We start from the raw sequence: 12,607 nt of genomic DNA, 5'->3' as shown, positions 1-12,607 counted from the left end.
GGTTACAGTACCTAGTATATTGGAAGGTATACCCAATATCCAAGGCATCATGGGTGGGGGAGGCAGATTTTAATGCCCCTCAATTAGTACACAGATACCACTGCAAACATCCCCAGAAGCCAGGGGGGAGGGGAGATGTGCCAACATCCACAACACCAACCTAACTATATGTTTTGCCTACTTCCAGGAGAACACCTGGTAGAGGAGCCGCCTGTCAAGCCCTCCCGGGCTTGACACATGAAAGGGGGGACAGCATGGTGGTGGAGGAGGAGAACCAGCACAGGATCCAAAGCAGCTCACCGTCCTGGAAAGAAAGTACAAGCCGCGGATCCTCCAGTGGGCGTTCTGGCCACTGAAACAGCTGATGGGCAGTTCCAGAAAACATGGGACGCTGCACATGCGCAAAACCTGAGCCACCGAACAGCTGATGAGTAGAAAGCTGGTGAATAGCTGATGGGCAGTAGCCCGAAGAATGCATTGCCGGGGCAGGGCATCCCAGGAAAGCCACAGATGTAGTAGCTGCTTTCCCTGATTGCTGCAGGGTGCTGGTTGGGAGACAGGAGGGTGGGGTTGGGAGATGATGGATGGGTGGGGTTGTGGTTTATTGGGAAAGGGTGTGGCAGGGGTGTGTCTGATAACTAATTAGGTGGAGGGTGGGGTAGCATTAGCACAAGTATATTTAAGCAGTGCTGGGAGGCGATTGCTCCCAGCACAAACTTTGTATAGCACAGAGCCTGTTTTCTAGAGGTCTGTGTTGAGTCATTGCTTTACCTGACCGGAGCTGATTGAATCAAGGTGCCTTCATGGAGTCCGGTGCAACAAGCATTTGAGACTTTAAAAGTTTTGTTTCCAAGGGAGCCAGTCTTGACATCCCAATCCAGAGGACTTGATCCCAGCTTTGGTAGGTAGCAGACCAATAGAAGGACATGAGTAGGAGGTCCCAGGAGGCCTTCAGCAGTCGGGGAAGGCCCTGGCGAGGGGATCAGAGACGATTGTTCCTGGAGGAAGGTAGATCCTTCACCTGCACCCAGGTGGGGTTCTGGACCATGGCCACAGGGCTCCATCTGGGGTCCTCCACCCCTTAATGTTATGTTTGATGGAAACTCAGACTGGTTGGCCCTTTTCCTTAGTCAGACCATAGGACATATGGATCGATATGGCCAACTTTGTCCCTCTCAGTGGGCTATGGTAGGGGCAGTGATAGCAGCCCTACAGGGGGAAGCATGGGTGGCTGACCTACATAGTGACCATGCCCAGGAACTAGCTAATGTTGGGACATTTCTGGGTGCCCCCTGGACCCGTTTTGAGGACGTATCTAGGATCCGGAGGGCAGAAGGGGAGGTGTTAGGGATAAAGCAATGAGAGAGGCCGGCTGCATAGTATGTCCAGGATTTCTGACACGTAGCCAGTAAATTACGAACCTGGCCTGGCACCTGTTGGTACAACAATTCTGAGCAGGATTGGATAGAGATCTGCGACAGGTATGTATATACCGGGGGATCCTGGGTAAATTACAGGAGTGGTTCCGGGTGGTCATGGACTTGGACACGGGGTTACAGGAATTTCATCCAAGGAGTGATGGCCAGCTGGGACTATGAAGGAATCTTGAACAACCACGGCCTCCAGGTCCAGTGTCTGCTCCACCTGGCGGAACACCTCGTCCAACAGTTTGCTGTTTTCGGTGCAACCTACCAGGGCATCGAGCTGCAGAATGTCCTGAGCCACTTCCTAAGGGGAGAGCAGAAGTGTTGGTGAAGAGTACACTGAGAAAAGTCTCTGAAAGATCAAGGGCGGTGCAACAAGCATTTGAGACTTTAAAAGTTTTGTTTCCAAGGGAGCCAGTCTTACGACATCCCAATCCAGAGGAACCCTTTGTAGTACAAACATATGTGAGTGAAGTGGCAGTAAGGGAGGTGCTCTTACCAGGAATGAACAAGGGAGTTTGCAACCATGTGCATTCACCTCATGTAAATTAACCAATGCTGAACGAGATTGGGCGATTTGGGAGGCGTATGCGGTAAAGTGGGCGTTAGTCACATGGTGTCATTTTTTAGAAGGAGCAAAAGAAACTTTTGAAGTGTGGATTGACCACAAAAATCTGGAAACACTACAAACACCCAGTCTTTCACAGTAGTCTACTGAAACCAGTAACAAAACCTTCATTCAGATACAACAGCCCCCTGGTTCAGTTGGGGGAGGTCATTACAAAATCAAGAAAATAATTCACTGTATCGGTGGGGCCGGTTACAGTACCTAGTATATTGGAAGGTATACCCAATATCCAAGGCATCATGGGTGGGGGAGGCAGATTTTAATGCCCCTCAATTAGTACACAGATACCACTGCAAACATCCCCAGAAGCCAGGGGGGAGGGGAGATGTGCCAACATCCACAACACCAACCTAACTATATGTTTTGCCTACTTCCAGGAGAACACCTGGTAGAGGAGCCGCCTGTCAAGCCCTCCCGGGCTTGACACATGAAAGGGGGGACAGCATGGTGGTGGAGGAGGAGAACCAGCACAGGATCCAAAGCAGCTCACCGTCCTGGAAAGAAAGTACAAGCCGCGGATCCTCCAGTGGGCGTTCTGGCCACTGAAACAGCTGATGGGCAGTTCCAGAAAACATGGGACGCTGCACATGCGCAAATAGGCTGCTGCGCCTGTGCAGAATAAGGTTGAGCCACCGAACAGCTGATGAGTAGAAAGCTGGTGAATAGCTGATGGGCAGTAGCCCGAAGAATGCATTGCCGGGGCAGGGCATCCCAGGAAAGCCACAGATGTAGTAGCTGCTTTCCCTGATTGCTGCAGGGTGCTGGTTGGGAGACAGGAGGGTGGGGTTGGGAGATGATGGATGGGTGGGGTTGTGGTTTATTGGGAAAGGGTGTGGCAGGGGTGTGTCTGATAACTAATTAGGTGGAGGGTGGGGTAGCATTAGCACAAGTATATTTAAGCAGTGCTGGGAGGCGATTGCTCCCAGCACAAACTTTGTATAGCACAGAGCCTGTTTTCTAGAGGTCTGTGTTGAGTCATTGCTTTACCTCAAAGTAAACCGGAGCTGATTGAATCAAGGTGCCTTCATGTCTTCCTTTTTCTTCAAGAGTCCGGTAGGAAAGCTGACACCAGCAAAACCGCTGCTGACCACCAACAGAACCACTGGATGCTTCATGTGTGGAAAAAAGGGCACCATGCTGCTGAATGCTGCTCCCACACCCCAATTGAGAAATCAGACCGGATCCCAGCTGGGAAGTCTGGAAAGTCACCAGCCAAATCAAAGGAGACAGCCATGAAGGGCACAGAGACTGTTGAGTTCCCCACTTCGGCTCAACGAGGGACGGGAACTCTGGCCTACACCGCGGGAGTGTTTAACTCCTTGGATGACAACTCCAAGGATGAACCTCTAGTAAGTGGACCCATCGTGCCCCTCATGTGGACAGTTACCATACTAGCCCCCACCATGCCTGAAGCTGTAGAAGTCAGGGCATTAATTGATTCTGGCTGCACCTGCTGTCTTATCAGCCCAACCTTAGTGGGGAACTTAGGCATTCCAGTGAGGAGGCTGAAGAAACCGATATCTTTCGGTCAATTAGATGAGTCCATAGCAGGGGGGAGGCCCACCACATTAGGCACTTTACCACTCCAACTCACCCAGGGGGATCATCTAGAGACTATAACATTTGTGGTAATCCCAGGCATGGAGTGCCTCATTACATTAGGCATGATGTGGCTAGCCAAGTGGAACCTGCAGGTGGATTGGAGGATGGCAGAGTTCAGATTCCCAAAAGGAGAACCAGCCAAGATATCAAATCAGCCCACCTTGCAGGAGCCCTCGCAAGAGAAAGCCGTGATAGAGGGGGGAGAAGGAATTGCCTGAAATACCTGAGGAATATAGGGACCTAGCGGAGGTATTCAGCAAAGAGAGGTCTGACAAATTGCCGTTGCATCAGCCCACAGACTGTGCAATCGAAATCAGACCAGGGGCAAAGCTTCCAAAGCCTAAGTTGTATCCATGAGCCCACAGGAATTGGAAGAAATGCAGAAATTTATAGACAAAAACTTAGAGAGCGGTTTCATTCAACCAACAAAATCAAAAGTAGCTGCCCCCGTCTTATTCAGAGAGAAAAAGGCCAGAACTCTTCGCCTCTGCATGGACTATAGGGCTCTGAATGCCATAAGCGAAAGCAATCTATACCCTCTCCCCCTCATGAAAGGCATGCTGTCCCATCTTTCAAAAGGGAAGATCTTCACTAAGCTAGACCTGAGAGAGGCCTATTACCGAATCAGAATCAAGGAAGGGGATGGATGGAAAACTGCCTTAGGGTGCTACCAATTTCAAGTCCTGCCCCAGCTGTTTTCATGCAGCTGATAAATGATGTATTAAGGGACCACCTATACAAAGACGTGCTGATTTACCTGGTGATATCCTTATATTCACAGAGACTATGGAGGAGCATGTAAAACTGGTTAGAGCAGTCCTAAACAAACTACGGGCTGCTCACCTCTATGCCAAACTGTCTAAATGTGGATTCTATAAAGATAAAATAGACTACCTGGGATACCGCATCTCCTCCAAGGGCATAGAAATGGACCCCCAAAAGGTCAGAGCGGTATTAGAATGGGCAGCACCCCGCACAAGAAAGCAACTTCCTGGGGTTTTCCAACTTCTACCACCAGTTCATTCCCTCATTTGCTCAGATAGCCTTGCCTATTACAAACTTGTTAAAAACCAAGGGGGAAGACAAACCAAAACCCAGCCAGCCTCTGAAATGGACGGTGGAATGCCAAGCCGCATTCAAGAGGCTGAAAAGACTGTTCTCTGCCAAACCCGTTCTGCGGCACCCCAACACCAACAAGCCTTTTGTAATTCAAGCAGATGCTAGTGATGTAGCAGAAGGGGCCATATTACTACAGGAAAACGATAAAGGGGTCTTACAGCCCTGCACATACATTCAGGGAAACTCACCGAAACTGAACAAAGGTGGGTGGTCTGGGAAAAGGAGGCGTATGCAGTAAGATGGGCATTTCTCCAGCATGATTGGATGGAGAATCCACGGATGGGTTGTCTTAATCTTCCTGCTCCAATAAGACTAAGTCTGAAGCGTAGGACCGCCTCTGCTGTGCCATTTGCACCTCAGTTTAGACTTAGTCTCTTTGCTCTAAGGATGCGTTTTTCTGCAGCTCCTGGAGCAGAAGATTACAGTAGTTATTACAATAGTTGTTCTTATTCCTTTCCCTTTTGATTTATATTATTCTGATCATCCTTGGAGATAAAGCTAGTTTTTTCTTCTCCAAGACTGCCTGCCCGGCCAGGCTGGCAGGCTCCACACGTTCCTACGTGCCCTCTTCTTTCAATTACGATCCCCCAGAGGCTTTACTCACCTTCCTGAGGACTTCAGCACCAAAGCTTTGACTTGCCGCTGAGGCGATCCCCACCAGCCAGCTGATCGTCGGAGGCTTCTGATTATGAAGGCAAGCTCCGCTGATCTCCAGGGGAATCCGGAGGCGAGGGTAAGCTCCACTGATCGTCGGGGGGATCCGTAAGCGAGTGACGGACGTCGCACAGGCCTAGAGGGATCCTTTCAAGGACCCTCAGCCACACCGGTCGTCAGAGCGAAGGGGGGATCCGAAAGCGAAGTACAGGATTCGCTCAGGCCTGGAGGCCTTGCTTAGAGACCTCGGCCTTTCCGTTCCATCGGGAACATTGTGAGTTGACTGCTGCCTCCTCTAATATTACCGCCGCCCAGCTGATCAGTGCAATTGCCTTCAGCCTGCAATAGGAGCCCAGGTGTTTCCTCGGAATGAGGGCTCATTGCAAATTGAGTGCCTTAGGCCTCCTAGGCCTCTGCTAGGTAGCTCGCTACCTCTGAGGCTTCCCTAACGGAAATTTTGGCGCGCATATAGTTGCGGCCGCCATTTTGAGTCAGTTGCGGCCGTCATTTTGAGTCAGCCACCATTACTTAACTGCTTGCAGGAACATTCTAAATGGCAATTCTGGTGTGCGTGGAGCTGTGGCCGCCATTTTGAGTAACTGTTGTGGCTTCCATTTGAATCAGCCACCATTGCTTGACTGACTGCAAACATTCCGGCTGAACTTGGGGAGGACAAGCTCGTTCCGTAAGAACGCATTGCCTATCAATTGACCCCCCACTGCCCCCCCTCACCTGGGCCTGACTGTCATCCGACTGGGCTCCTTCAGCAAAATTACAACGCTGAGAGGGGGTGCTTTTCGCTGAAGTTGAGCCCTCAGAGAGCCTTATAGCAGCTTGCCAGTTCATCACCATGGCAGAAAAATCTTCCATTGAACCCGCCAAAAGGAAGCACACTACAGAGGCGGGGGGGGGGGGAGAAGTGTCTCAAAACGAGCCAAATCAAACAAGGAGACCACCAGTCAGCATATATTGCAGGAGGAATCCCACAGATTGAGGTCAGTCTCCCCAGCCAGACAGGTACCAGCACAGTAGGAAGGTCCATCTTTGAGCCCCTTTCCTCACACTGTGCCTCAGCCCCAGGGGAAGTTCCCAAACTGAATTAGGCATCGCAAGGGCAGTTCCAGGGGCACAGGGGGCAACCGGTCAGGACACTGTTCCATTGGGACCTCAGGCTACCTTCACTCCCACTGCAGCAGGCCTCTGCTCTCCCGAAGCTCAAGCATTGAGTCCTAAGCAGCTTCAGGCCATGATAGCCCAAGCCGTGGCTCAGTTCATGGCCTTTTCCACTACACAGCCACCCACAGCACCCCCACAGTCCCTACCTCACTCCCAATCACCAGGTCTCATTGATGATGTCTCATCTGACTCAGAATCAGCAGGTGCCGAACCATCAGGCCTGATCATGTCTGACTCTGTTCCTCCTGTTGGTCTCTTTGACCATTCCCTTTTTAACTCTCTATTGCTCAAGGCCTGCACAACTGCCAATCTTACTCAGGAACAGGAGACCCCACCTACAACTTCATCCAAGGGTCCTAATCCCCTGTATGCTGAACTGGTGGTCTCTCAAAATCATATTCCCTGCCCTCCATTTTTTCTTAACACAGTACAGAAGCAATGGGACAATTTAGGATCTGTTTCCAATCCTGGAGCCATAGAAAAAATCTTGTTCAATGTGGCTCCTTCCCTGGCCTCCTTATTGGAAATTCCGCAGGTTGATGAACCTCTAAATTCACTGCTCCCCAATGCTAGCATTCCAGGGGACGTAAACGAGGCACTTAAGGCAGAGGATAAAAAAATTGAGGCTGCCCTACGTAGGTCCCATCTGGCATCAGCCTGGGCAACCAAGGCATCAACATCCATGGCCTTCTGTGCCCGGGCCTCAGTCCTATGGCTACGTGAACTCCAGGACATGATTCCTCCGGACCAGATCAGAGTTCACCAAAATCTGGGTAAGTTGGTGGCTGCATCCCAGTATCTGGCTGACGCCTCCTTACACACGGCCAGATACACTGCTCGGACCATCGCTGCAGATATTTCAGCATGCAGACTCAGGAATTGGCGTGCAGACACCAAGGCCAAGTGGCGTCTCACCTCTAAACCTTGTACAGGTGGACATCTTTTCGGGAAGGTCCTCGATCCTTACCTAGTAGAACAGTGGTTCTCAACCTTTTTAATGCCGCGACCCCCAACTGGTCGTAAGTCGAGGACTACTCAACCGGTCGTAAGTTGAGGACTACTCAATTGGTGCAGCACCATTTGCAGAATGGGACTTTTGGCGGGCTCAGCAGGGCAGAGACAGCCTGGACAATTCCTATTGGCTTTTGAAAGCCAATAGAATTAGACTCTATTCAAGAGAATCTATTCTATTGGCTTTCAAAAGCCAATAGAATAAAAGGGAGTAGCACAGCTAAGGAAAAGGGGGAAAAATGGTGGACTGCATTGTTTGGCGACCCCCATGAAATGGTCGTTCGACCCCAAATGGGGTCCCGACCCACAGGTTGAGAACCACTGTAGTAGAAGGTAAGGAGAAATGCAAGACTCTCGTTAACACAACAAGAAAAGGAGATAAGCGTTTGGGGGCTGGTCTATCGCAGGGCAGTTACTGTAGGCAGCCCTTTCGGCCAGCTTCATCCTGGGACTGGGCCCAGACATCTCGCACTTCCTTCCAGAGACAAGAGCGGCAGCAGGACCGTTCGGCATACAGGAATTGACCACAGACCCAGACCAAGCAGGCCTTTCGAGGCGCGGGGGGACGGTCCTTTAAATGAGGCAAGTGATCTCACAGACTCACTTCCCATAGGAGGCTTGCTGACCCTTTATTCCAACACCTGGGCAGCCACTACTACAGACTCATGGGTATTAGACACCATCACTCAAGGTCTGAGGCTGGAGTTTCGGTCCAGCCCACCTGACAGGTTCCGCTCTTGCCCTATTCCCACAAGCAGGACTAGACCAGCTCTCATGTCAGAGGCCATGGCTCACCTGTTACAAATACAAGCCATTGAACCGGTACCACAAGACCAAAAAAGACGAGGGTTCTACTCAAACCTCTTCGTCATTCACAAGTCTTCGGGGGGCTGGAGGGCAATCTTAGACTTAAAAGTCTAAACTTTTACCTGATGTATAGGAAGTTTAAGATGCAGTCACTGCAGTCAATCCTGGCCAGCATCAGACAAGGGGACTTCCTTACATCAATAGACCTGACTGAGGCATATTTGCATATTCCTATTCTTCCTGACCACTGCAAATTCCTCAGGTTCAGCTATGCCCAACGCCAGTACCAGTACAGAGCCTTACCATTTGGCCTCTCTTCAGCACCCAGAGTATTTACAAAGGTACTGGCAGTGCTGGCAGCCCACCTTAGACAATTTCCAATCAGGGTTCAATGCTACCTAGATGATATATTAATACAGTCATCCTCATTCCAGAGTGCTCAGTCAGACCTCGCCCTAGCCATCAAGACATTTCAGGAGCATGGGTTTTCTGTAAATTTCCAGAAAAGCCATACCATACCAACAACTCGGCTCCTCCATCTGGGTGCCATTATAGACACAAATGATTGTACGGTCTACCTATCACAGGACCGATGGGACTCCATTCAGGCCCTTGTACGTCGGATCCGAAGGGACAAGGTAGTCACAGCTCCTGGGGAAGATGGTGTCCTTCATGCGAATTGTGCCATGGGCACGTCTCCATGCCAGAGAATTACAGTGGCTTCTCCTTGCATTTCAGAGGCTTCACACCAGTGCATCCCACCAGAAGGTCCAAGTTCCACGGTCGGCGTTGAACTCCCTTCGTTGGTGGGACTCCCCAGCACTGTCACGGGGAACAGAATTCAAAGAGCCAGCCAGGATCACCCTCACCATGGACGCCAGCCTATTTGGGTGGGGGGCACACCTCCAGTCACACTGGGCTCAAGGTCGGTGGTCCAAAAAGGATCTAAAAAACAATATAAACTGGCTGGAACTCAGAGCCATACATATGGCCCTAAAGAAATTCAGCAGCATAGTACAAGGTTGGCATGTCCTGGTTCTTACTGACAACGTTGCAGCCAAGGCCCATGTCAACAGACAGGGGGGAACAAGGTCCAGGCCTCTCATGCAGGAGGCCCGGTTGCTGGGGTCTTGGGCGGAATTGAATCTTGCTTCCATCAGGGCAGAGCACATATCCGGAGTGACCAATCAACAGGCGGACTCACTGAGCAGAGCCACTGTGGACCATGCCGAATGGCAACTGGACCCGAAAATGTTCAGAGAGATCGTGGACAGGTTTGGCTCTCCAACCCTAGACCTTTTTGCCTCCACAACCAACTCCCAACTCCCGAGATTCCTTTCCAGGTTCCCGTCTCCATCAGCGGAAGGGACAGATGCGCTCCGCAGTCCCTGGCCCAGGGAACTGCTCTATGCCTTCCCTCCCTTATCACTTCTTCCCACCACGATCCGGAAGATTCTTCACAAACAGGCAGAGGTCCTCCTGGTTGCACCACATTGGCTGAGATGTCCATGGTTCACCGACCTGATGGAGCTCTCCATCTCCCCTCCGTTGAGGATCCCAGCAGGTTGTATCTCCCTCATTCAGGGGGAACTACATCATCCGGACCCTCAGTGGCTCCAGTTAACCATTTGGCACTTGAGAGGCAGGCCTTAGGCCGAGACTCATATTCGTCAAGGGTCATAGCGATGATTCAACAATCCAGGTGACCCTCGACAAATAGAATATATGATGCCACCTGGAGGAGCTTCTGTAATTGGTGTTCAGATCACAAAATTGACCTCTTGGCTATCTCCGTGCCAATTATATTGGAGTTCCTGATGGATGGGTTGGACAAGGGGCTTTCCACAAACACCATCCATAGACAGGTAGCAGCACTTGCCATGGTAATTACTTGCGGCAATGACGTTCCCCTGGCACATCACCCCATGGTACGCTCCTTCCTAAAGGGAGCAAACAATGCCAGGCCACCAACCGTACACCGATACCCCTCGTGGGATCTTCACCAGGTTTTACAGGCACTCGTTTCTTCGCTATTTGAGCCTATTGACACTTGTTTGTTTAAACAGTTATCGATGAAAGTGGCATTCCTTGTTGCTGTAACTTCGGCCAAAAGAATTTCTGAGCTGCATGCTCTTTCAGTGCGAAAAGACCTGTGTATTTTCCATAATGACAGGGTAACCCTTAGACTAGATCCCTCCTTCGTGCCCAAGGTAAATTCCTTGTATCATAGATCACAAGAAATAATTTTACCGGACTTCTGTCCTAACCCATCCAATGACATAGAGATGCAGTGGAACAAGCTGGACGTGCACAGGGCCCTGCATTGTTACATACAGAGAACCTCATCCTCTGTTTGTGTCCTCAAATCTGAGGCTCTGTTTGTGTCCTTTCACCCTTCGTCATTAGGACAAAAGGTTTCTTCATCCACAATAGGCAGATGGATTAGAGCTTGTATTTCTCTGGCATACCAGACTCGGTCACTGCAAGCTCCTAGACATATCACAGCCCATTCCACCCGGGGTGCAGCTACTTCAGCTGTTTGGGTGACCCAGGCTTGCATAGAGGAGATTTGTAGAGCAGCGACATGGTCCTCACCCTCTTCCTTTGTCCATCACTATAAGATGGACAAATATGCCTCCTCTACTGCCTCATTTGGTTGCAGGGTATTAGAACACACATTAACATCTGACGGGACCCAGGCCCAAACTGCTTCCCCCCCGTAGGTACACAGGGCTTTGGTATGTCCCATCCGTGGATTCTCCATCCAATCATGCTGGAGAAGGGGCGTTGTCTTACCTGAACGCCTTTTCTCAGCATGATGATGGAGAATCCACTCCCTCCCATTAAGGTCAGTTGGCCCTGGTTCCGATATCAGGAAAGCAGACGCATTGGATTAAAGTCTGAGTATCGCCTTAGTCTAAACTGGGGTAGAAATGGCACAGCAGAGGCGGTCCTATGCTTCAGACTTAGTCTTATTGGAGCAGGAAGATTAAGACAACCCATCCGTGGATTCTCCATCATCATGCTGAGAAAAGGCGTTCAGGTAAGGCAATGCCCCTTCTCACCTGGTGGCATTTCCTGGAGGGGAACAAAATCCCCTTCCAGGTGAGGACAGACCATAAGAATCTGGAAGCATTAAAAACACCTGTAGAGGTGAGAGACAGGCAAAGGTCGTGCGCAGAATACTGCCCCCCAACGCTTGTGTCTCTTCTCTGTATCTATCTTCCCCCCCTCATGTCACCATAGTGATGTGAAAGTACACAGGTCTGTGTGACCTTGGCCAGTTTGATAAGGCTGGCTGTGAACAACAAGTTTCCCTGTTTATGGCCTCTAGCTTTTTACTCTTGAGGATTGGTAAAGGATTTTCAATGAAATGCTATTGCCATGCAGTAACTTTTGCTATTTGAAATATAAACAAATAAAGGCTCCTTGCGGGCGGCCATTTCTTTGCACCCTTCAATGACTAAAGACTGATTACTGCTGACACTCGTTAACAGGGACATTTGGGACCCCTCCGGGAAGAAGCAGCCACCAACATACTTATCATTGTCTGGAACAGACTCCTAGGTGCACTTTCGTCTTACGAGACCCCTCAGTGAGTAAGTATGGGCTGTAAATTATCTCACCCTCAGCAAAAGCACATACAGGAGTTCAGACTCCTGCTACAGAAGTCAGGTGTGGTAACGCTTGAAACGGACATAAGAAAGCTGATTGGGGAGATAGGAAAACAGTGTTCTTCGAATCTTGAGCATCTGACGCTTAGGCTAAAAGATAGAGCATAAATTACATCTTGAACCTTGGGCTCCAGTATTACATCTATAGTGTTCAGTCCTGTCAGGAAAGGAAAAAAAATGGACCCATATACTTCAGAAGGGCAGCAATTAACTATCAGCCCCCTTCTGCTTGCAACTAAGTAAAATTTATTCCTTCTAATTTATTCCTTCTAAAAACATCTTTAATTGGATTTTCAGGTTCTTCTGAGGAGGCTAATTCATTTGCTGATTAGTTGGAGACATAAATCCAAATGTACTCCCTCAGAGTGAAGTCTTTTGAGCAATCGGAATGCTTTGAAACTCTGCAATCTGTTAAGTTTAACACTGTCAGACCAATGTCTGGTTGTGTTTTGTGTTATGTGTGTGTGTGTGGCCACTCAGAACATTATGCTTGGGCTTGGAATGGTGAGAAA

The 12,607-nt window shown here is 49.9% G+C and overlaps 1 protein-coding gene across 1 annotated transcript; it reads left to right on the top strand.

Annotated features, from left to right (window-relative positions):
* The first annotated feature begins 9,830 nt into the window (after positions 1-9,830).
* On the top strand, positions 9,831-11,771 carry LOC120297529. Its single transcript, XM_039320254.1, has one exon. It carries the CDS (start codon positions 10,239-10,241, stop codon positions 11,142-11,144), a length of 906 nt encoding a protein of 301 aa, XP_039176188.1. The 5' UTR covers positions 9,831-10,238; the 3' UTR covers positions 11,145-11,771.
* Positions 11,772-12,607: the final 836 nt, after the last annotated feature.

This window comes from Crotalus tigris, unplaced genomic scaffold, assembly GCF_016545835.1.
Source record: "Crotalus tigris isolate CLP2741 ecotype Arizona unplaced genomic scaffold, ASM1654583v1 scf7180000023627.613776, whole genome shotgun sequence".
Lineage (NCBI taxonomy): Eukaryota > Metazoa > Chordata > Lepidosauria > Squamata > Viperidae > Crotalus > Crotalus tigris.
The sequence above is the reverse complement of the archived record's forward strand: the minus strand, read 5'-3'. Positions and strand labels throughout refer to the sequence as shown.

Bases quoted from the DNA above. Each gene is read 5' to 3' on its own strand.
- LOC120297529 (XM_039320254.1), top strand. From the start codon at position 10,239: ATGGATGGGTTGGACAAGGGGCTTTCCACAAACACCATCCATAGACAG.